General features: G+C 38.7%; 1 protein-coding gene across 1 annotated transcript; it reads left to right on the top strand.

Moving 5' to 3' along the window:
• The first annotated feature begins 1989 nt into the window (after nucleotides 1-1989).
• rai14 (retinoic acid induced 14) lies at nucleotides 1990-21114 on the top strand. Its single transcript, XM_053339467.1, has 20 exons — nucleotides 1990-2067; nucleotides 2695-2825; nucleotides 5017-5105; nucleotides 5454-5518; nucleotides 6516-6573; nucleotides 7138-7208; nucleotides 11907-12013; nucleotides 12146-12330; nucleotides 12525-12550; nucleotides 12937-13023; nucleotides 13854-13943; nucleotides 14807-14929; nucleotides 15341-15442; nucleotides 15592-16275; nucleotides 16456-16937; nucleotides 17899-18067; nucleotides 18159-18326; nucleotides 18425-18583; nucleotides 18722-18787; nucleotides 19465-21114. Exons 1-20 carry the CDS (start codon nucleotides 1990-1992, stop codon nucleotides 19549-19551), a joined length of 3027 nt encoding a protein of 1008 aa, XP_053195442.1. The 3' UTR covers nucleotides 19552-21114.
• The last annotated feature ends 303 nt before the right edge of the window (nucleotides 21115-21417 follow it).

Below are 21417 nucleotides of genomic sequence, written 5' to 3'. Positions count from 1 at the left end.
TGTGAGCTGGTTGAACAACACATGACTGTCTGTATATCATGAGATTTTTCATACATACTGGGAGGGAAATGCAGCCCACCGCTGTGAAAACCGCTACTACACCATATGGGATTTGTCCTGTACAGCTTCATCTACCTCCTACTGTGTTATGTTTCACTGCACACCAATCATACTGACAAACATTTGGCACGTTCCCTGACTTCCACTGTTCCACTTTCACTTACATCCCGCTTATCCCACAGCACCTTTGTGGATGTGTAGCTCAAGGGTCTCAAGGAAACTCCAACAGAGGTGGTAAGCCACCCAGGTCCTGATGCATCTTGTCTAATAATACATTCAGTTTCATTGATGAAACTGAATGTAAAGTAAGCTGTTTTCTGTGCGTGAAAAAGCACATCTTTTGTTACTTTATGTTAATGTTGGATTTCATAAACATGTTTCAATGTTTTGTGAATTGGTCATCATTTCAGGTGAGATGAACATGCTCGTAATAAGGGCTAATGCTAGGTGTGCTATATAGCTAGCTACTATCTCCTATAATATTGGAATTATGTAATCAGAATGTTAAAACTCAAATAAACTCATATTAGTTGATTTTCTAATGTTACGGACAAATGGTTGACTCCAGAAAATCTCACATTTGTGTCTATTTATCATTTTTTATATTTACAAATGATGAATGTGTTGAAATTCCTACTACTGCACATGTGCTATACAGCAGGGCTTCTTAACCTTGTGTACTGTGACAAAAAAGGAGAAAAAATAAACTGGGCTGTAAATATGTGTTATGGCACTGTAAAAAAATATTAGTCTTAGTCTTACTACTTGAAAATAATGAGATGAAGTTGTGGTGGGATGGATGAGAGGCCCACTGGAATAGCTGCTATTGAGCAATGCATTTCATGATCCAGTCACTCCATTATTTATTAACACTGTACAGGTCTTTGATATTTTGAGATACACTTTATGGTCCATCACTGCTCACGATAGGCTTGGTTGGACACTTGGTAGATTCATATTTTCCACATGACATTTGTCAGAGCTCAGCCAAGTGCCTCAATATCCAATCTGTTATTCCCAGTCTGTCAGAGAACATTCTCGTCACCACCTCTTAAATCGAATCTCACTTCTTGTTTTAGTTCTTTGAAGCCTGATCAAGGAGTTGTGGATGTTGTGGTCGAATTTGTGTACAACGCGATAAGAATCAGTTTTTCAGAGCTCCACAGAATGAAAGCAACAAACTCAGTCATCGTGGTATTTCTTATGTTTAATTTTCAAGACACCAACAATTGAAGTGTTTTTCACTTCCTCAGCGGTCCACATTAATGAATCTGTGGCTCAGGCTGCAGAGCTCAGTGGCCATTTTGGCTGTTTCAGTGACAGAGGGGATTTTTATAGCTCTGCGTTTTTCCACCAGCTGCGCGAATTGTATTGCAACCATTGCATTTGGGTGTTTGCCGCAGAGGCTATTTACACCATGTATTGCTATGCTGGCTTATTGCTGTCCTAAAATAGGGTACAGTTTTCCACCAACAGTATTTATGGTGTCAGAGAGTTCACCCCCTTATCACGTGTAGGTCAGTAGGCTATCAGGTCAAGGCTAATATTGCACTGTATCCTAATATGCAGGTGGATTGCAGAGGGAGTATGATTCAGCTGACTAATGAACGCAAGCTGCCAACATGTTTGGGCTGCGTGGATCCAGTTCTCTCCCCTTACTCTGCTATCAGGTTAAGGAAAAACATTCTATTTACAACAAGCGCCTCCAACAACCCCTTCTTTAAGTCTGTTTTAATCTGATGTTTGATATACAAATGCATCCATTGAGAGGTTGAGTAGCTCCTCCAAATGACTTGATGTATGATTTGGATACTCCTGATTTTTGTTTGTTATAGTTTGTATGTCCAAAATCATTCTCTCTGTATGTTTATTGGCTAATGTGCTCATTTATTAAATTGGAGCTTACATTTGTTTTTGTCCAGAAGTAAAATGGCGTGGTGGGCCGCTCTTAAAGCTTTCTCTGCTGGATTTTTTGCCCTCAGACTGCAGTGTAGCAAGATTGTCTGTGTATGAGATCATGCTTGAAGCTTTCCAATAGCTGATTTCTCTCTATCTGAACATCCTGTTAGCAATACAAATATGGGGCCATTTGGTTTGTGTTTGTCTGTCAGTGTGTGTATGTCCACATTGGATATTTTGTGTGTGTGTGTGTGTGTGTGTGTTCACATATGGACACAAATGTTTTGTGTGGGCTTTAGCAGAGCCAAAGAAACATTCTCTCTCTATGAAAAACATTACTCACATTAAGTGCATCTGAGCCATTTTGGCTGCAGAGTAAGATTTACTTATGTGTTTGTAAATGTCTGACGACAGCATGTCATTGTTGGGAATGTATACATTATTATTAGAAGGGAGGGTAAACGTTTGATGCAACATACTTTCTTAGAATGAAACCGTTTTGGATACATACATCACTATGATAACAAAATAAATATACTAAACTTCGCAATGATAGTTTTGATCCTTATTTTAAATACTGAAACAGCACATTATTTGCATAGTATTGTTGTTAATCTCTGTTTTGTTTTGATGTTATTCTTTTGTCTCACCCAGTCACTTATACTGTCTTATCTCTGTCCTTCATTTTCCCCATGTCTCTCTCTTTCTCTCCTATTTTTAAATCATTTCCTGTAGGTCAATGAGTGGAACAAAAACGACGAGCGCCTGCTTGCTGCAGTGGAGCATGGTGAGGTGGAGAAGGTGGCATCGCTTCTTTCCAAGAAAGGTGCCAGCGCTGTAAAGCAGGATAGCGAGGGCAAATCAGCGTAAGCATTCTTACTATGATCTAAAAAAAGACTTTAGTACAGATTTAGCTGTCAAAGAAATGGGCACCATGATAAATAACAGGGCACCATAATAAAAACATGCCTTCTGCCTTCTACACTGTTCCTGCAGTGATTAACTTAGGATGAGTGTATGATGGAAGAAGCAGCTTTTATCAAACAGAAAGACACATGGATTGAGATCAGCTGCACTGACAAGGCTACAAATTGCAAATCAAATCCAGAATAGAGCAAAATGTGCAGGCCTCCAGTTTGGTGCCTGGTCTCATAATATCTGACCAGTACTATTGCAGATATTTAGGGGTTATCTGGGGCTAAACTCACACTTTTAACAACAAAGGTCTGATGAGAGCTGGTCTGATTGTGGTAAAGTGAAATTAGATGTGTTCGGTTTCATGGAAACATTATCCAATCGTGTTTTCCTTTCAATTTTAGGATTAGATTTGCTTCTACAGTATATGCTCGGTTCTCTCCAAGTCTTGGGCTTATGAAACTACTTTCACGCTGCACAGCAAAATGTTAAAAATGTATGGCTGATCTTAAAATATAAATGCTTTTCTTGGTTCCTGGGAGGTTGACGTTTTGCAACCGAATGAAGCCATTCATGCAGCCTCCCTGAGAAGCAGTGTTTTTTTTAAAGCCAATTCATTTCTGCAGAGGCGGTGGAGCTTGTTGCCTCACCAGTTGAGATTGTTGATAACAGAGAGGCTTAGTGTTAATATTTGACCTCTTTCTTTTTCTGAAACACAACACCCGCTGACCTCAATGTGTTCAGCAGCTCACACAGATCCAGGAATATCAAAACACAGGAATAAATGCACGGGAAAAAGGAAAGTGGGTATTCTCACATGCTGAAACAAACACACACAGGCTTATTATTCCACCAGTAGTTCACATCCTTGACCTTTTCTGTGTGTGTGTGACTAGAACACAAAAACACACATACAGATGCATACTCAGCCTTTGTAAATCATGATGAATGTGGTGGTGTGGGATCTCAACGCTCCAATCTTTTCACGATGCACAAAGGAGAAGTCTACAGTATCTCTATGGTGATAAAACCTGATTGAAAAGTGTGTGAGTGTGTGAGTGTGGTGTTTATATCCCATGTACAAACCAAGGGAAGGCTGGACATTTGTAGTTTTTTTCATTCTACTTGCTGAGCTGGAAAGAGGTTGTATTGATTGTCTTCTGAACACAAAGGGCTTTTTTTTTTGCATACAGGGTGATATTGACTTATGACATTCTTGCCCACAAGGCAGGTCTTTACCTGAAATATTCCAGGTACTTAAAATAACACTAATTACTGGACAAGTTTTAATTCAGAAAACTGTAAGTTCTTTAAGGTGGGCCGATTTTCCCCCCCTCTGTATAGGAATTGTTTGGCATGTTGGGAAATGTGTATGTACATTTTCTCGCTTTCTTGCTGAGAGTGCAATGAGAAGATCAACACCACAGTCATGTCTGTCCACTGAATATGAAATACAGTGAGGAAATATTTAGATAAGCTTAGCACAAAGGCTGGAAACAGGGGGAAACAGCTAGCCCGATTATGTCAAGACACGTTAAAAAATGGAACAACAATTTTAATGAACAAATTTTATCTGGTTGTCTGTATAAACAAAAGTGTAAAAATCAAAATTGATGGTCCTGTAGGGGGTTACGTGCAGGGTGCAGTGACTTCCTGAAGTCTAAGCTGATAGCCTGTAGAGGAAGTTACTGCTACTGGCCAAGAAATAGTGTTATACTTAATGTCCTGTAAAACCACAAATGACTGATTTTTACATTGTGTTTTTTGTACAAATTAAAAAAAGCAAGATAAGTGTTATTTAAAGTGTTGGTTATCAGATTGTGTTGCTCTTGGAAAGAGTGAGTCTTGAAGTTTAATCTGTTTTCAATATTCATGTTAAGCTAAGCTAACATGGTGTAAACCAAAGTGATATATAAGTGATTGACAAAAGAGCAGCTTCCTTTGATAGAACGGCCAGAAAGGTGGGCGTGTTGACTTTATTGGTTGTACTTTTTAATTACACCCATTAAAGTAAGAGAGTAGTTGTAAAATAGCACTCATCCAAACACCTCTGTTATCATGATTGTATATCCACAAATACTTACTGCAAGTCTAATTTGTTCTTGCTTTGTTTTTTGTCCTTGTCTTTGGCTTGGTGTACAGTCTTCATGTAGCAGCTGCTCGTGGTCAGACTGACTGCCTGTCTGTCCTCCTGGCCCACGGAGCTGACCTGTCACTCACTGATGCTGCAGGTATGTACTGTGGATATATACTTGAGAATGTGTGAATGTTCTTAAGAATCTTATGTTTTTCTACATAATGGGGATCATTTTGAATAAACAGATTTTAAAAGTATATAGTTTTAGTATTATGTTACGCTTATCCAATTTGGTTACTTGATGATAGTCTTGTAACATTTTAGTTCAAATATGCACAGAAAATTCAGAATGATTCAGATTCTTCTTGATGTCACTTAACTTTCTAAAATGCTTTCTTCTGGTCTTTTTCATGTCATTCATATTGCTACTGTCACTTAAATCTTTTTCATTATGGTGTTCCTAACACATATCTGTATCTGTAACATATTTGTGTATGTTCAGGGTTTAATCCGTTACACCTGGCTGCCAAAAACAATCACTTGGAATGCTGCAAAAAGCTCATTCAGGTAAGGTGGATAAAAACTAACAAAGTGTGACTTGTGTCTTTAAAATAAGCTGCCATTAAAACACACTTGTTTTAATGTAATGGTTATGCAGTATTTCAGCTTCAGTGAAATATTTCCAGACAGTGTAAGACAACAATAATCATAATAAATATGGCGTGAAGACTGTTTAAATGGCAGACGTAGTCACCCAGCAAGACGTCTTGTTGTATGCATTACTTGGTGTAGCAGAAGAGGAATGTGTGAAAACAGGAGCACAAAATGTATGAAACCTACTGTCTGAATAGTCTCACTATTCTGTGAAGATGCCTGAAACCAGACAGTTAGACTGCTTCATTTCCTCAGTCTGCTGATTGTGTGTGTGTGTACTGTGCACGCAGATCAGCAGATCTCAACACACACACACACAACACTGCCTTCTTCGATCTGCTGACCGAAGTATCCCATGACAGTCTGCAGCATCTCAGCAACACACACCTGCCTGATCAAACATCCATGCAAGTCGAAAAATATATAGTGATCTTCACACTCTTTTTCCTCACAAACTACTTTGTTGTCTGAATGTTGTTTATGCCTAACTGTTAGCTGACAAATGATAAAAAACATGCACAAATTATAGCAGGTCACCACTGCTGACAAACTATGGAGAAAACAGAACAAAAACAAGTAGATGGTGCTGCAGACGTGTACATTTCCATTGTGTCTAATATCATATTAATGACATATCTACGTAAAGCATCACAAGACGTTTAGAGTTTTAATAACTATTTTGCACTTTGGGACATAGTCAGGCACCTTCTCTGGAGTTTTAAAAGTCCTGCAGGGAAACTACAGATTGACAGAGAGTATGGAGATGGACTACTTTTCTTAAGTTTCAAAACAATCATTGAAAAACTGAATATCAGTGATTGCTGAAACAAAAGTAAAAGACTATTTAATAAACAGGCTTTCGTAATCATTTATAATTTATGTGTAACATCGATTTCTGTTTCCCCTCCAGAGTAAATGTCCTGTTGATGCTGTGGACAGCTCAGGAAAGACTGCTCTGCATCATGCTGGTAAGTGATTTCTGCATCCTGAGAGCTAATTTAACATAAGTGCTTATTGTGAAGATTAGTCTGCTTAGACAAGACGTGGGAAAATATCTTGTGAGATTAAGTTTAAGCTCTAATTTTATTTGGATCAGACCATCTACCATATTTGGAATTGAGCGATTAAATGTGATTTCAATGTTGTTCATATCAAACAAAGGTTCCCAGAGTACTCTTGCAGGTTTCCTGAACCTAAACCAATCACTACAGTAAATAGGCCTGTACATCTAACTGTGTTGAGAAGATTGCTGCAACTTTTTTGAAAAGCTTTATTTTTAGAAAGAATATCTGCCTACATTGGGCAGGACAGACGTCTTTTGAGCTTCTTAGTTCGTTCTGATATTAGCTGAAGGGAATGTTTAGGTAAAAAAAAAAAGAGAGAAAAAAGTATCTTTCACTGTTGCATAAGTAGTGATGATGGTTTTCCTGTGTCTTGTTCGCCATCCTATGTTATTGTAAATAATTCTGCAGCCATCTCTTGACCTCACTGCTTTGTTTTAGTTCACTCTGACTGTTTTATTTTCTCCACAGCTGCCAGTGGGAAGATCCAGACCATCCAACTGCTATGTGAACTCAAAAGTCCCATCAACCTGAAAGATGCAGTATGTACTTTGTCATTACTTCCACTGTTTCTTCCCCAGACTTATTTTTCGTGGCAGGGTTGACAGGGCTCTGAAACAGAATAAAGACCACAAAAATCTGCTTTCATTCATTCAATTTTGTCTCAGTCATATCAGTTTTCTACTGTGTTATTTCCAGACAGGAATTTGTTCAGGGAAGGTTAGTCACTGCTTGTTCGCTTTGGATTTTCTTTAGGATTTACCTGTCTATTGATCCTATGTTTACAACCTGTATGCAGTTAGGATTGATCTTCTGCCAGATGTCTTATTTACCTAACTTTAGTTTTGTTAGCATCTCTTTTATGTGCTGTTTGATTTTGTACAGACAGCAGAAAACATATCATTGCAAATGCAGCTTACAGCTGTAAAGCAACAATGTGAAGGATCCCATTAACTGACATTTCCTCTCATTTGTCCTTCTCTGTTTTAAGATGGATTAATATTATTCAGTGTGTGTGTGTGTGTGTGTGTGTGTGTGTGTGTGTGTGTGTGTGTGTGTGTGTGTGTGTGTGTGTGTGTGTGTGTGTGTGTGTGTGTGTGTGTGTGTGTGTGTGTGTGTGTGTGTGTGTGTGTGTGTGAGGGTCAGTGTACTGTGGGAACTCCATTCTCAAGCCGCAGACATGTGGTCTCCATTGCAGTGACGGTCCATGCCTGTGGTTTTTTACCCAACTGGGGTGTGTTAGCATGATATTTAGAGAAGAGAACTTTGCCCATTTATTTCCCCTTTTTATTATCACACCGTGGTCTCTCAGGCTACATGTAAAGCCGTTGTGTTATTTCTAATTAAAATTTATTGCAGCCTCGTACTTGTTTAAGCTTAGGACTAGTTGTATGTTGTGGCTTTTGAATCTGGTTCATGCTACCACTTTGTACCACTGGCTGTGTGGATTTTAAAGCTAAAGTATTGGGTTTCACATTTCACACTCACTTACACATCTCAAGTTTGACACATGAGAAGGCAAACTCATCCCATACCGAGGTTTGTCATCTCGTCACAGATGAAAGACAGTGCTGCAGTAGTGTTGTCTGGTGACTTGAAGACAATACGTGTGATATGTATCACTTTAATTGAACAGCATTTATGTTTTAAGCTACAATCATCTGCAAATGTGTGTGCGTGTGAGACATTAGCAGCTCGGTCTGCTGTTAGCGGACACATAGACAGTGAACCACAAAGTCATCTGGAACATATTGCTGTTTGTGCTGTGTTTCTGTGCTGCACAGAACATGCCAGCTTGTTAGCCTCAGGCATACATCATGGCTATAACATGTATCTGTATCTGATCTATATTTGACTTAAATAAACACACCATAAGAAACTGAAAGACAGAGAGGAACACCTGCCAGCTTACATATATCAGACAAAGACTGTTTAGAGAAAATCAAGTAAATGTAAACTTGAATTATTCTCAGGGGCAGGAGTAGTATAGAGTATAAAAGCGTTCTTTGTTTTCAGTTGGAAATAAACATTTCTCAGTAAGCTCAGCTTTGACACAATTCACAGACGGGGGATGCTTATTCTTTGGCATCCATGCATTTGGTTTGAGCCGGTTAAGTTTTGGAATACTACACCAGGCAAAATTTGGAATAAACATAATCCTAGTTTCTTCAACCTAGAACAGGGAGTTATATGCATACTGTAGTCACACAGTATGTCAGTATATTTCAATAGAAAAGAAAAAATGCAAAAAACGGCTGAAACTGAGATGTTATGTGAACTTGTAGGATAGTGATAGTGCCAAAATCTACTAATGAAAAAGTTAGGAGTCATCTGAGTTTACAAGTTCATATTATATAGCACTCAATAAACATCTCAATAAAAGTCTGACTCTTTGTAATTGTTTGTTTCAGTGGTGTATTTATTAGGGGTGTGACAAGATCTCGTGGCGCGACGAAAACGCAACGATATTTCTCGTCAAAGTGAATTTTGTCTCACAAAGCTATAATTAAGTGTGGATCATTAACCTTGTTACAGCTTCTACCTGCTGAGAAGTATGAGATGGGTAGAGGAGCAGAAGTAGGTTAACCTCAGGTCTCTATACTGAGAGCCTGAGGTAGGAGGAGCGGAGGAATCTAGCGCACCTATGGAAGTCTAATGATGAGTCACACCACCAAATTATAACACAATTTATATGTTGTTCTACTTGTGTATTTATGTGATACAGGATTTGTGCAATTTACTTTTATTTCTGTGTTTTTTTTATTAGCAATATTTTATAATTTGTGATAATTGGATTCTTTATTTAATTTATATATTAGAATTGTTTCTACTCTTTATAATTAACTATTTAGTATTTGTGATTGTATCTAACTTTTGTATTTATGGTTGTTATTTCCATAAAAAACAAAATTATCCATCTATAAAATATATATGGAGAAACCTTTTACAGTGCTGCATACTCCATATGATAATTATATATTTAGAAAGTAGAACTAATGTGATTCATTACCAGATTATTAGTTAAAACATTTCAATTTCCATTTTGTGAATTTCACATAAAAGAAGTCATGTATTTCCTCATTGAAGTTTTCTTAAAAATATAGTTAAAATCTCGTCTTGTCTCGATTTTGTGATCCCAATATCGTGTCTCGTCTCGTGAGCTGAGTGTATCGTCACACCCCTAGTATTTATGTTAAATGCAGTTTGAACGTGCTGTGCTTTGAGAAATAGATGTAGTCTGATAAAACTTTATGGGTAAAGGTTAGAATAGAGGGTTTTTCAGTGTACATTAACATAACAGACAGTAGGTTATAAATGCATATATTAGTTTTGTAGTAGTACGAGGAACTCTACCTTTCTAATCCCAACCTGATGATTTAGTGAGGAATTGAAAAACGAGGAAAATAATCTACACAGAAATCAATATTGATTAGACAATATTTTATAGACAATGCTTTTTCCAGTGTTTTTTTTGTGTGTGTGGATAGCTTTCCCTCTTTGGGCCTCCTTAATTTAACTTTGTTGCCACAGTTGATATATGCAACATGAGATGAGGGGTTCACAAGTACACTCTGCCTCATTTTAGGGGGTTGCTTGTTAAAACTGTTGGTAACCACTGGTTTAAAAGATACCTCACCATCACACACTTTATCGTGATGAAGAGCCACTAAACCTGTTTGAGCACAATGTTGAATAATTTATCCTGTAAGAGCTGGAATAAAAAAATGCCCTTTCTAAAGTGGTCTGTCACATGTTCTATGACATGCACAGACCTACATATGTGTCAACATCAGGTAGCAAACACCACAGCTGAGAGTTACTGAGAGATGTTGATGAGATTTGTCAGTGAGAGAATAATAAACAGATGAGTCATTACTGAAAATAACTGTTATCCCCAGACAGTTTCATTGCCATCCAACTTCAACATGTAAAAACAACAGTATATTTAACTATATGTGGTAGTTTGACAATGAAGACATGTACAGAATTTAGTTCTAAGATTCAGTTTATCTAAAAGATGCTGGATAGAAAAACAGGGTAAAATACAAAGTACGAAACAAACTTTGTCTCAAATGTTAGGGTTTAAAGACAGCTTGAACGAAGTGTGTTCAGGAGGCAATTTGATCATTATTGCTCCATAAAGACTGTAATAAGCTTTAAACAGGGTTAATGTTTGTAAGTGTTCGTGTTGAAATGTTGAAAGTTGCTGTTTGCCTTCCCCGCTTCATTTCAGCTCTTCCCAGACTTTACCCTGATGCTAAAATTTGGGAAATCTAGCTTTAGACAATTGACAAGAGAGTAAACTCAAAAGAACATGTGTAAACAGTATTAATACACACCTTTGTACGTGTACACACACACACTCTGAATCTATTAGCCTGAGAAGAACAAAATGATTTCTGCTTTTTAGATTCCAGAGAAGAAACTGCAGAGCAGACGCAGGGCTGTTAAAGTCTTTAGCAGAGCTCGGAGGAACCCACAAACATAGTTTTGTACTCTGTGGTGTGTGGAAGCAGCAGCCTTGTAATATAAAACACAAAGCTGTGCTGACACACTTTACTGTTTCTTAACATTCTTTTACTTTTTCCATTTGGACGGGACTTCTGATTTCCTCTTGTTTCACTTTTAACAATACACATGGCCTGCTGTGTGGAAATGTTTAGTTTCACACTGAGTTCTGTATCTGTTCTTGATGTTTCGTTCTTAATTCACAAGTTACTCAGATGCATATTTCCTAATTTCATCTTGGTGAATATAATGTTCATGTCCTAAACTCCAGCTCCTCACAGACTCTACACCGCCCTCAACAATCTCAGCCAATCATATGTTTAGGTTGGATTTAGATCATAGATGGTTAAGGTTAGGTTAAGGGTCATGCTTGGGGTTAGGATCTGCCAATCTTGGTGAAAAATATGAACAGACTGTGTTGCAGTTGCCCAACGCAAGGCAATAAACTCCACAGAGCCCATTCATTTAGAACCAGAATATGTCATTTAAGAGATTTTCCCTTCTCATCCTAAAACGCACACAGCTTTAGAAAGTGGAACAACTTTGACTTTCCTGTTTGTCTGCTTGGAAATTCATTTAGGAGACATTCACTCCTTTTCACATGAATCTGAGATTTCTCTCACCACACTCACACTCACCATACTCCGTGTCTAGGCCCACGTCCTCATGTCATGCAAGATAAGTTATGTAGTATGTCTGAATGTATGTTAATGTCTTTGTTTGTTCCAAAGGATGGTCTCACTCCCCTGCTGTTGTCAGCAAAACACGGTCATGCTGAAATATGCAGCACTTTGCTGGACTGTGGAGCTGAAATCAACACTCCTGACAACAGTGGCAGGTACAGAAACAATCACAAGTTGAATGTTTGGATTGATTTTTGTGACAGAAATAATGTTAATGCATGTTAAACAGATGCATTGATCATCGATGTTCATACTCTTGTATTTGCTTGGTTGCTTGTGTGTTGCAGAACAGCCTTGTTGCTTGCTACAGAATCCAGTGCCGCTTCTGTCGTTGAAGTCTTGGTTCAACGAGGAGCAGACTTTTCAGCTGTAGATTCACAAGGCCACAATGTCATGCATTATGCCAAACTATCTGGCAACTCTGAGATCAAAACTGCTCTTACTGCCGCTCTGAACAGACAGCAGGTTCCAGGTGAGTTATGCAACAAGACATTCACATGATATGGCAAGTGGTGAAAGATGAGTTGGTGTGTACAGTAGTCAACTTTTTTAACACACATAGTGATGTGTATGTATGGTGGAGATTCATGGTGCTGTAGTTTCAACACAGGGACAATACTGCCATCTGTTGGTGTTTACCTGTAATAAGTGTTTTTTTTTTAACAGATGCCAAGTCTCCCAGAAGTCCTCTGGTAAGGAATTAGGTCATTTTCTCCTCTCCTTTTCTGTTTCTCTCAAACTATTGATCAAAGTTAATGAAACAGCTCAACTTATGACAGAATCCATATTTAATAATGGAGTCTAAATATGTTTTCAGTACTGTGATTCATAGTGGCTAAAATTATGAACAAAAGACATTTAGTTTCCCGTGTAGCTGCATTTCATGTAGAGTACGTTAGAATCAGTTTCTATAATCAGTATATTTCTCAGCTTGGAAAAGAAATCTTTAGTTGCTTTCTGTTTTGGAAACCAAAACTCAAGTCTAAGCACTCATTGATTGACTCTCCTTTTACTAACCAGCACTGAATCCCACGTTTCTTTCTTTTCTTCTCCCTCCTCCTCTTTGCTGCCCCCCCAGCATGATCAAGTAGCTAAGATAAGTGATGAACGGATCACAACTCCCAAAAAACGAAAAGCACCTCCACCTCCTATTAGCCCACTGCAGGTAAATGCATGCCTCTGTGTGTCCGTCTGCTTGTATCAATATGCCACTCTTTATATTAATGCATGTGGTATAATCATGAAATGAGTCTGACTTGTACGTGTATAATCTGAGTATTTGTTTACATACACTACCAGTCAAAAGTTTTGGATGTCCAGACATTTCAAGGGTTTTCTTTCATTCATTCAAGGGTTTTTCTTTTTTGCTATTCTTTAGTAAAACAAAACATCATACAAGACATATGGAATTATGTAGTAAATGCTGCATAATCACGTTTCATTGCACAGTTTCAACGTCTTCAGTATCATTCTACAATCTACAAAATAGCAACAATAAAGAAAAACCCTTGAATGAATCTGCAAACTTTTACTGTCTTACTTAAATTATAATTATTACTCTCTTCGTCTGTCAGTTGATCTTAATGAATTCATGGTTTGTCTCAATACATTTATGTTTCATTTCTTCATGTAGTATGTTCATTTCATATATGTACTAACCTGTATTTTATTTTCCAGTTAATGATACAATAGCCTAGGACAGTAATATCTTGACATAAAAGTAACATTTTCAATAATTGTTGTTGTTTTGTTTTGTTTTTTTTTCTCTTCTTTATCAGACTGGGTTTCTATACAAACAGAATGTACACAAAATGCATTCACTGGTTCTCAACAAGGCTATTTTACTATTAAAGCAGCTGAATAGCTCTGGGCCTGTTTCTTTAAGCATATTAAGGCTAAGATGATCTTAGTGTTATTGGCTTACAATGGAACACAAATCATGTTAGCTGATGGATGCTTTATGAGAAAAACTAATACAACTTTAACTTTCTTCAGAGCTCTGGACCTTCCTCTCCTTCAGTCTTTACACCCAGTGGGACCCCTGTGTCCAACAAAAATGACACCCCTAAGAGATTCAACTACAAGGTAAATATAAGAGGGAAAAGCAGTACTTTGGGATGACTGATTTGCAGCACAGACTTAATTCTATTAGCTGATGTTTCCGCAAAAATTTTCCTTCTTAAGAGCTTCAAGGAGTCTTAGTTATTGCTCATAAGACCCACGGATGTACAAAACTATCAAAGGAAAATCGACAAGTTTAAATAAATATAACATTATTACATGTACATACACCAAATCTTAAACAAGCACCAAACTTTGACCGTGTATTAGTGGTAATACATGCTGGTATTTATTGAGAGGTTTTAAGAGGAGTTTTCCTTGCTGCTGTCGCCAAGTGCTGCTCATGGGGGAATGTTGGGTCTCTGTACATTAAAGTATGGTGTAGACCTGCTTTGAAGAGGTAAAGGGGTTCACAATAGTAATCAAAAGGTGCAAATAAGAAATTAAGTGTCATACATGTATAAGTAGCTAACATAAGGCTGGAGAATATGGCAAGAAAATGTATCATGATAACCTTTCATACTAGTTGATGTCAATATATATCACAGTATGAATCAATTATTTCAAAGTAAAACATGATCAAGATTGTATGGGCTGCAAATAGAAAATAAGTTTTAATAAATAATACAGAAATAAATGTAAGTCTCATCCATGTTAACTCTTTGCTGTACAACACTGGAATGACACTGCTGGGTCACATTTTTGTATATAATTATCTTTACCATACAGTAGCATATCATGTACAAATCAGCAAAATTCTTTCCTTTAACCATCATACCATTTTTCCCTCTGTTTTTCTTTTTTCTCTCCCTTCTCTCCCTCATCTTTTGCTCCTCTTTCCCACCATCCCCCACTCATCTCTCTCCTCCCCTTTTCTTTCTTTGAAGGAGGATGAAGTTAGAGAAGAGGTTGAGAAGCTACATGAGGAAAGAAACATGTTGCTAGAGACAATCGAAGACTTGAAGCAGACGGTGGAGCAGAAGGTGACAGGTCCTGAACTGGATACAAAGGTGATTAACAACTGGGCAAGGTATTTTGTAAATAGGTCATCTACCCAATGTAACTAAGATGGGTTTCCTAATTTGCTGAATGTAGTTAAAAAAACATTTTTTTCTTTTGTTTTTTTTTTACATGATGGCTATTTTCATTCACTTTAAACTTTTCTATGTGTCACAATCTTACAAAAAGTCTTTCTCATGGTTTAAATCTTTTCTAAATTGTGTGCAATATTCTGACACCAGATGTCTCTGTGCTGCTGAACTTTTTCACCTTCAGCATTCTTGAAGGAGGTCTAACCTAAGCTTAAGACGTGTCACAACTCGTTTTGTTTTTCAGTAGGTAGCTAATGGTCCCTAACGTTGCTTGTATGTCTCTCTGTGTGCCTCTGCATGTGAATGTATGTATGTCGTATGTGCTGCCAGGTCGAGCACAGTTTTACAGCATCTGCGGCGCTGGTTTCTGCTCTGCAAGCCAAGATCACTGCGCTTACTTTGGAGAATCAGCAACTTACGAGCAAACTCAAGGTAAGTACCTCATTCATTGTATACTCCACCATAAACAAGAGGCAAAAACTCAAATAACAGCAAAAAAAGACCTGAATCTACAACATTTCACTCATAAAAGTGGTTTCAGTGGTGCTTTGTTACTGAGGATTTTAATTTTCACCTCACAGAAACAACCGTCCCTCCAAGGAAAGGAGGACCTGAAGGAAACCAGTCGTCCAAACAGCATGGCCTCTAACTCGTCCTTTCATTCCACACAGGATGAGTTTGAGTCATTGTCACCGCCTCCCTCCTCCACTACTGGTTCAGGAGGTGTTTCTATCAGACAGGAGGACAGTGTTGAGGAGGAAGAGAGTGAAGGAGGAAACAAAGAGGAGATCAGACTGTTGAGACAAGCCCTCGAGAGCGTTCAGATGAAACTGCTAGAAACCAGAAAGGAAAACCGCTCGCTTCAGGCTCAGCTGAAACCTGAGAGAGGCAGAGAAAGAGAGGAGGATGAGGGTGTGAGGGAGAAAGGAAGAGAGGAAGAGCTGATGGAGAGTCTAGCAGAGCTTCAAGCGAAGCTGACAGACACTCAAGAGAGGTATCACCAAGCTGTGGAGGAGGTGGAGGAGCTCAGAGGGCAGATGGGAAGTGGAGGTGGCGACCAGATGGAACATGAAGTAAAACAGCTGAAGGCCCAGCTCGTCCAATCGGGATGTGAGCAGGAGAACGCAGCTCAGAGAATCAGACAACTGGAGGAGGCGATGAGGAAGGCAGAGGAGGAAAGAAGGAGCATCAAGGAGAAAGAACATAAGACGGGGCAGATTGAGGAGCTATACAAGGAGGCACAGGAAGAGATTAGGGTGCTGCAGGTAAATACTGACTTCTACTTTCTGAGTTTCTAACTGAATGTGTTGAAAGAACAGATAAGATAGATTTTAACATTTTGACATGTGTTTTTTTGTTTTGTCTACGTCTTTCATCCAGCAACATATTGCTGCAACGTTTTCATTGTCATTCATTCATATTTGAATCTATTCCTCTGTGTTTAGGAGGCTCTGAGGGGCACTGTGCCTGTGGAAGCTGCAGCCAAAGACTTTGAAGAAATGAAGGCTGAGCTCAATGAGGAAATTGCAGGGCTGCACCGCCGCTTGCTGGAACTCTCACACTCCTACAGTGAAACCAAGAGTCAGCTAGGTGCTGCACAGAAACAGCTGGCGGATGCACAAGCTGAGAGCAGTGCAGCATCATCTCCCTCCTCAGAACAACAACAAACCCAGTTGCTAAAAGGCCGGGTGGAGGAGCTGCAGATGTCGCTAGCTGATACAGAGAAGAAGTACTTGGCCGCTCAGGGGGAGATTTCACTGCTGAGGCAGGAGGCTGAAGCTCAGGCACAGAGCTCTGTGGCCCTCGAAGACCACACACAGGTGATGTCATCTTTAGGAAATGCCATCAAAGAGTTGGAAAGCGAGTCAGAAGCTCTGAAAGAGCAGCTACACCAGAAGACCTTGCAAGTGGATGCTCTGCAAAACAGGTGAGGAAGGAAACATTAATGATGAACATTCAATGAGTATTCTCTTACTGTAATCTTTCCTCCTGTTCATAGGCACCCTCCAAGTGTGCTTCTATGTAAGTGATGGGGGATAAAATTCACAGTCCTTGATTTCAGTTTTTTTTATGTTAAATTTATCTGAGGCTAACAAGTCTCAACAGTCCTAGTTAGTAAACTCTGGTGGATGTAATATACATATTTAATAAACATTTTATAAAATGCCCCTGGGCAGTGTCTCCATTGAGCTTTGGTGGAAGAATAGAGTGAACAGAAAGATATTAACATTGAAAGATATTGACTTGATTTTACTAATTTGAACAGCTGAAGCCTCATATTAGATCTGCATAAACTTAAGAAAGGGGATTGTGGATTTTGTTCCCTATCACTTAAAAAAACATTTTCAATATTCATTTGAATATTGAATATGAATTGATAATTGTTTGAAGACAGACTTGCAAAAATGCAACTTACACACCAATGCTTCTGTTATAACAATCCAGTAATATCATTTTCAATAATATGAAACTTACAGGTGCCATCTTTTTGGATTATGAGCACTTTTAGTTTGAACTAAGCTTTGAATGCAGCGCTTTTACTATTTAGTATGGAGTATATGCCAATCTACTGTTCACTCTGAAGTCTAAGATGACTCCAGAGTGTGATTGAGCCTCTGGAAAAGAGATAGACAGATTGTCTATGCAAACAGTATTTGGTTATTTAAAAAATATTACATATGTTGCTGAGCAGAAAGTGTAGGATATACAGTATAAGCACCTTCTTACAATCCAGTGTGTGGAGGCCAAGTGTTTTTGCTGCTGAGCTAATCAACCATGTATCAGAATTTAAGGTCAATAGACAGACTACTTTACCAGCTTTAATAAATATCCTATCTGCCAGAATGTACCAGTTGTTAATGTGTCACCATGTGGTTCTTCACTAAAAGGCTGTCAGCGGAAAAAGATGTCACCCCAGATGATTCGGTCCCCCGTCTGGAGCATAAAACCATGCAAGAGCAACTGGAGGGTGAGGTGAACCACCTGACGCAGCTCCTCCAGGGGGCCCTCAGGAAGCAGGATGAGATGGCTCTGGAGGCTGCTGATGCTTGGCAGAAGGTGAGAAGAAAGGGGAGGAGGAAAAACAACTTTCAAATGTTGACTCATTATGCCCAATACTTACATAGCCACCATCTTATCCAACCCTCAGGCGCGGGAGAATCGAGCAGAGCGGGAAGCCCTGCAGGAGCTGGTGATGTCGAGGGAGAAGGAGAACCAGACGCTGACCTCCAGACTGGCTGAAGCCCAAGATGCCGTGTGTCAGCTCAAACAGCTGGTAGAGAATCACGTGGCCTCGGAGAGAGAAAAGAACAAGCGGGTCGGTCACTCTTGTCTGTCAGACTGTTGTTTTCTCTGTTAAACTTGGAAAAAGTTCATTGTTTCACGCACCAGATGTTTTATGTTTTTCTCTCTCAGATAGACGATCTGTCACGGGAGGTCGGGAAGCTGAAGGATGCCTTAAATAGCTTATCACAGCTCTCCTACACCGGCAGTTCCCCCTCCAAGAGACAGCAGCAAAACCAGCAGCTGGAGACAATGCAGCAGCAAATCAAACAGCTGCAGTATCAACTAGCCGTAAGATTTATTGAATGGACTTTTAAATAATGACTGAAACACAACTATCAGTTCAATTCTTAAATATACATTTTGATGCATGGGCACTTCTTTTGATATTCTCTGGAATAAAGTTTGCTTTTGGATGCTTTTTTCTAGGAGTCAAAGAAACAGCACCATGAGATTGTGTCAGTCTACAGGATGCACCTCCTCTATGCTGTCCAGGTACATTCATCCACGTTTTTCCATCTTAAATTTGACAGGAACAGTTCACCCAGATTAGGGAAAAACATATTTTACAACGGTATCTAGCCACACAGACAGTTTTGGTTTTTGGTTGCTAAAGTTTGGAAAAATCCATCTCAGATTTCTGCCTCCACCCCATTGCAATGGAGGTGAGGGAAGTTGCATTTGAGGTGTTCACAGGACTGAACCGCATCTACTGCATAAGGGATCATTTCTTCAGTAGAAAGTATTTCCACTAAAACCTGTTTACTATGAGGTGTGTTAATTGTTGAGTTATGGGGGCACTGTTGTGTCTGTAAATATATGGAGCTGTTTAATTTTTAAGTGTAATTTAGACATGCAGGATCTTAAACTACTTGAGTATAGAAATATGACCATTTACAAATGTAGTACTATAAAAACAAAAAAAAAAGACCCCTGATGGAAATTACGCACCTCAGATCTATAGGCCTCCTTAGGTGAAGTCTGCAGTCTGCAGAAATGAACATCTCAAAACCTGGACAAATCATACCAACAGTATCTGTGTGGGTAGATACAAAAAACATATCTGGGTGAACTTACCCTTTTATATCACAGTAATTTAGATTTTATGTACTGTAGTTGGATATATGTGTTTAATATATTTAAGCTTACTGAATCTGTGCTGTGTGCTTCAGGGTCAGATGGACGAGGATGTACAGAAAGCCTTGAAGCAGATCTTAATGATGTGCAAGATGCCAAGTCAAGCCAAGGAGGCCTGCTGAGACACGCCGGGACTGGTTTCCCAAAAGCATGTTGTCAATGAAACTTAAGAGTACTGCTGGCATCACTTTACTTCTTCCCGTCCGAATTCACTCGTCGATACAAGCAGGGCCAACACTTGGTGCCTCTGGATAAAGCTTGAGTCTTTGTAAATGAGGTTTACATTCATGTTATTTGCCTTTGACCCATTAAGATCTAAAAGGGTCATCAATCATACAATGGAGGATGTTTTTGGGAAACCGCAGCCCAGCATACAGATACTGCCCATCAGCCAGTCAGTTGAATGGTCATCCTCTGCCAAATGTATAATCTCAGTATGTGCACGTTAACACTACACTGTAAATGTGCAGTTACCTTAAATCACATGCTGTTGCACATGTGTGATAATGCAAACTTAATGTGTGTACGCACTAATCAGTCCAATGAAAACAGTGAGTTTGATGTGGTTTGTTTCTGTTACAGCATGTTTAGAGACATGAGAGCGTCAGTTTGGCGCTGCTGTTAATAGTATCTGTTTTCATGATACAGCAGTGTTAGTTTTATTTTACTTGGTGTCTAAATGTTTAATGGTTGTCAAGATTTTCCTGAAACAATCTAAATTATTTGTGCCCTCATGGTGATGCACGTGACTTTGATCAATGCCAGCCCCAAAATCCACGTAGAAAAGTTTTTTGGCCGCACTTCTATGAAGAAAAAGCATGATACTGTTTGTATTGCTATTTTTCTATTAGCACAAATGTTTTACAATTTTACTGAATTGTATTACAGTACAATGTCATGTTTTCTAAGTTACTGTACTTTACTAAAAAGGTTTGATAGCTGTATTTTTGATGGCCTTGTTTCGTGTCTGTGTGTGTAAGTTTTGTGTGAATGAGAAACTTTTTCTTGAGTATAACAACGCACTACTTGTTCTAGTGACACCTTAAATTGTTTAGTTTATTTTCCTGTTATTATCCATATTTACTTTTACCTAAGGGGTTGAATAGCATTGATTTACTGTAACAAAAAGACAAAATATTACCTTTGTAACCAGAGCCCAGCATTATGGGCTCAATATTTTAGTCTTTTTTGACTCAGAGGATAGTTAGGAGGTAAGCTTTTTGGTTCTTACATTTCCTGTCCTCGTCTACACTTTGGTCTTCTGTTCAGCAATTTCTTACTTGAAAAAGAAACAAAACCTGTCTGTAAAATGTTATGAATTTTGCATAAAATTTCAGTTTTCTGTCACGTGCCTGCACTTATTAATCCAACAGTGTTTTTTTGCTCTGTAGTACTTACAACTGGGAATTACCTTCAATATCAGCAATTCTTAGTTGCTAACTTCCTTTTACCATCTTAACATATTTGCCAATTATCAGGAGTGGCTTTTCTGTCTTTTATGTTGTGATATTTTCATCTCTTTTCCATTTTCTTTTGCATGTACGGTTATACACTGTACAGTGTTGGAGAATTCATTTCAAATGCATGTCTTTGAGACTCCTTAACTATGGTCACATTACCCCTTTGCCTTAGTACTGTGCTTGGAGCCATACACCCTTAGATGACACTCAGAACAACAGTAACACAGTTTGTCTAGTGACTAATATGACTGACTGAACCCCACCATCCTCGTTTCTCACTCAGGAACTTTTTTTACTGAACATGATTTACATCTGACTGAGATTTGTTGGACCCTGAGTAGAACCTCTGCATGTCTTTATTTCATAGGTTGCAGGATATCATAAACAACTTTTCTCTAGGCCTTGACTGAAATGTTTTGTACCGAGAAAGGGACAAGAAAGAAACTACTTTTCTGTTAGTTGTTTCTTTACTGACAGTTTTGTAGTTATATGTATAATTGCTTGTTTGCCAACTGCTTTTTTGCCCAC

Source organism: Scomber japonicus, chromosome 19 (assembly GCF_027409825.1).
Source record: "Scomber japonicus isolate fScoJap1 chromosome 19, fScoJap1.pri, whole genome shotgun sequence".
Lineage (NCBI taxonomy): Eukaryota > Metazoa > Chordata > Actinopteri > Scombriformes > Scombridae > Scomber > Scomber japonicus.
Note: the sequence above shows the minus strand (reverse complement) of the source record. Positions and strands in the feature narration are given on the sequence as shown.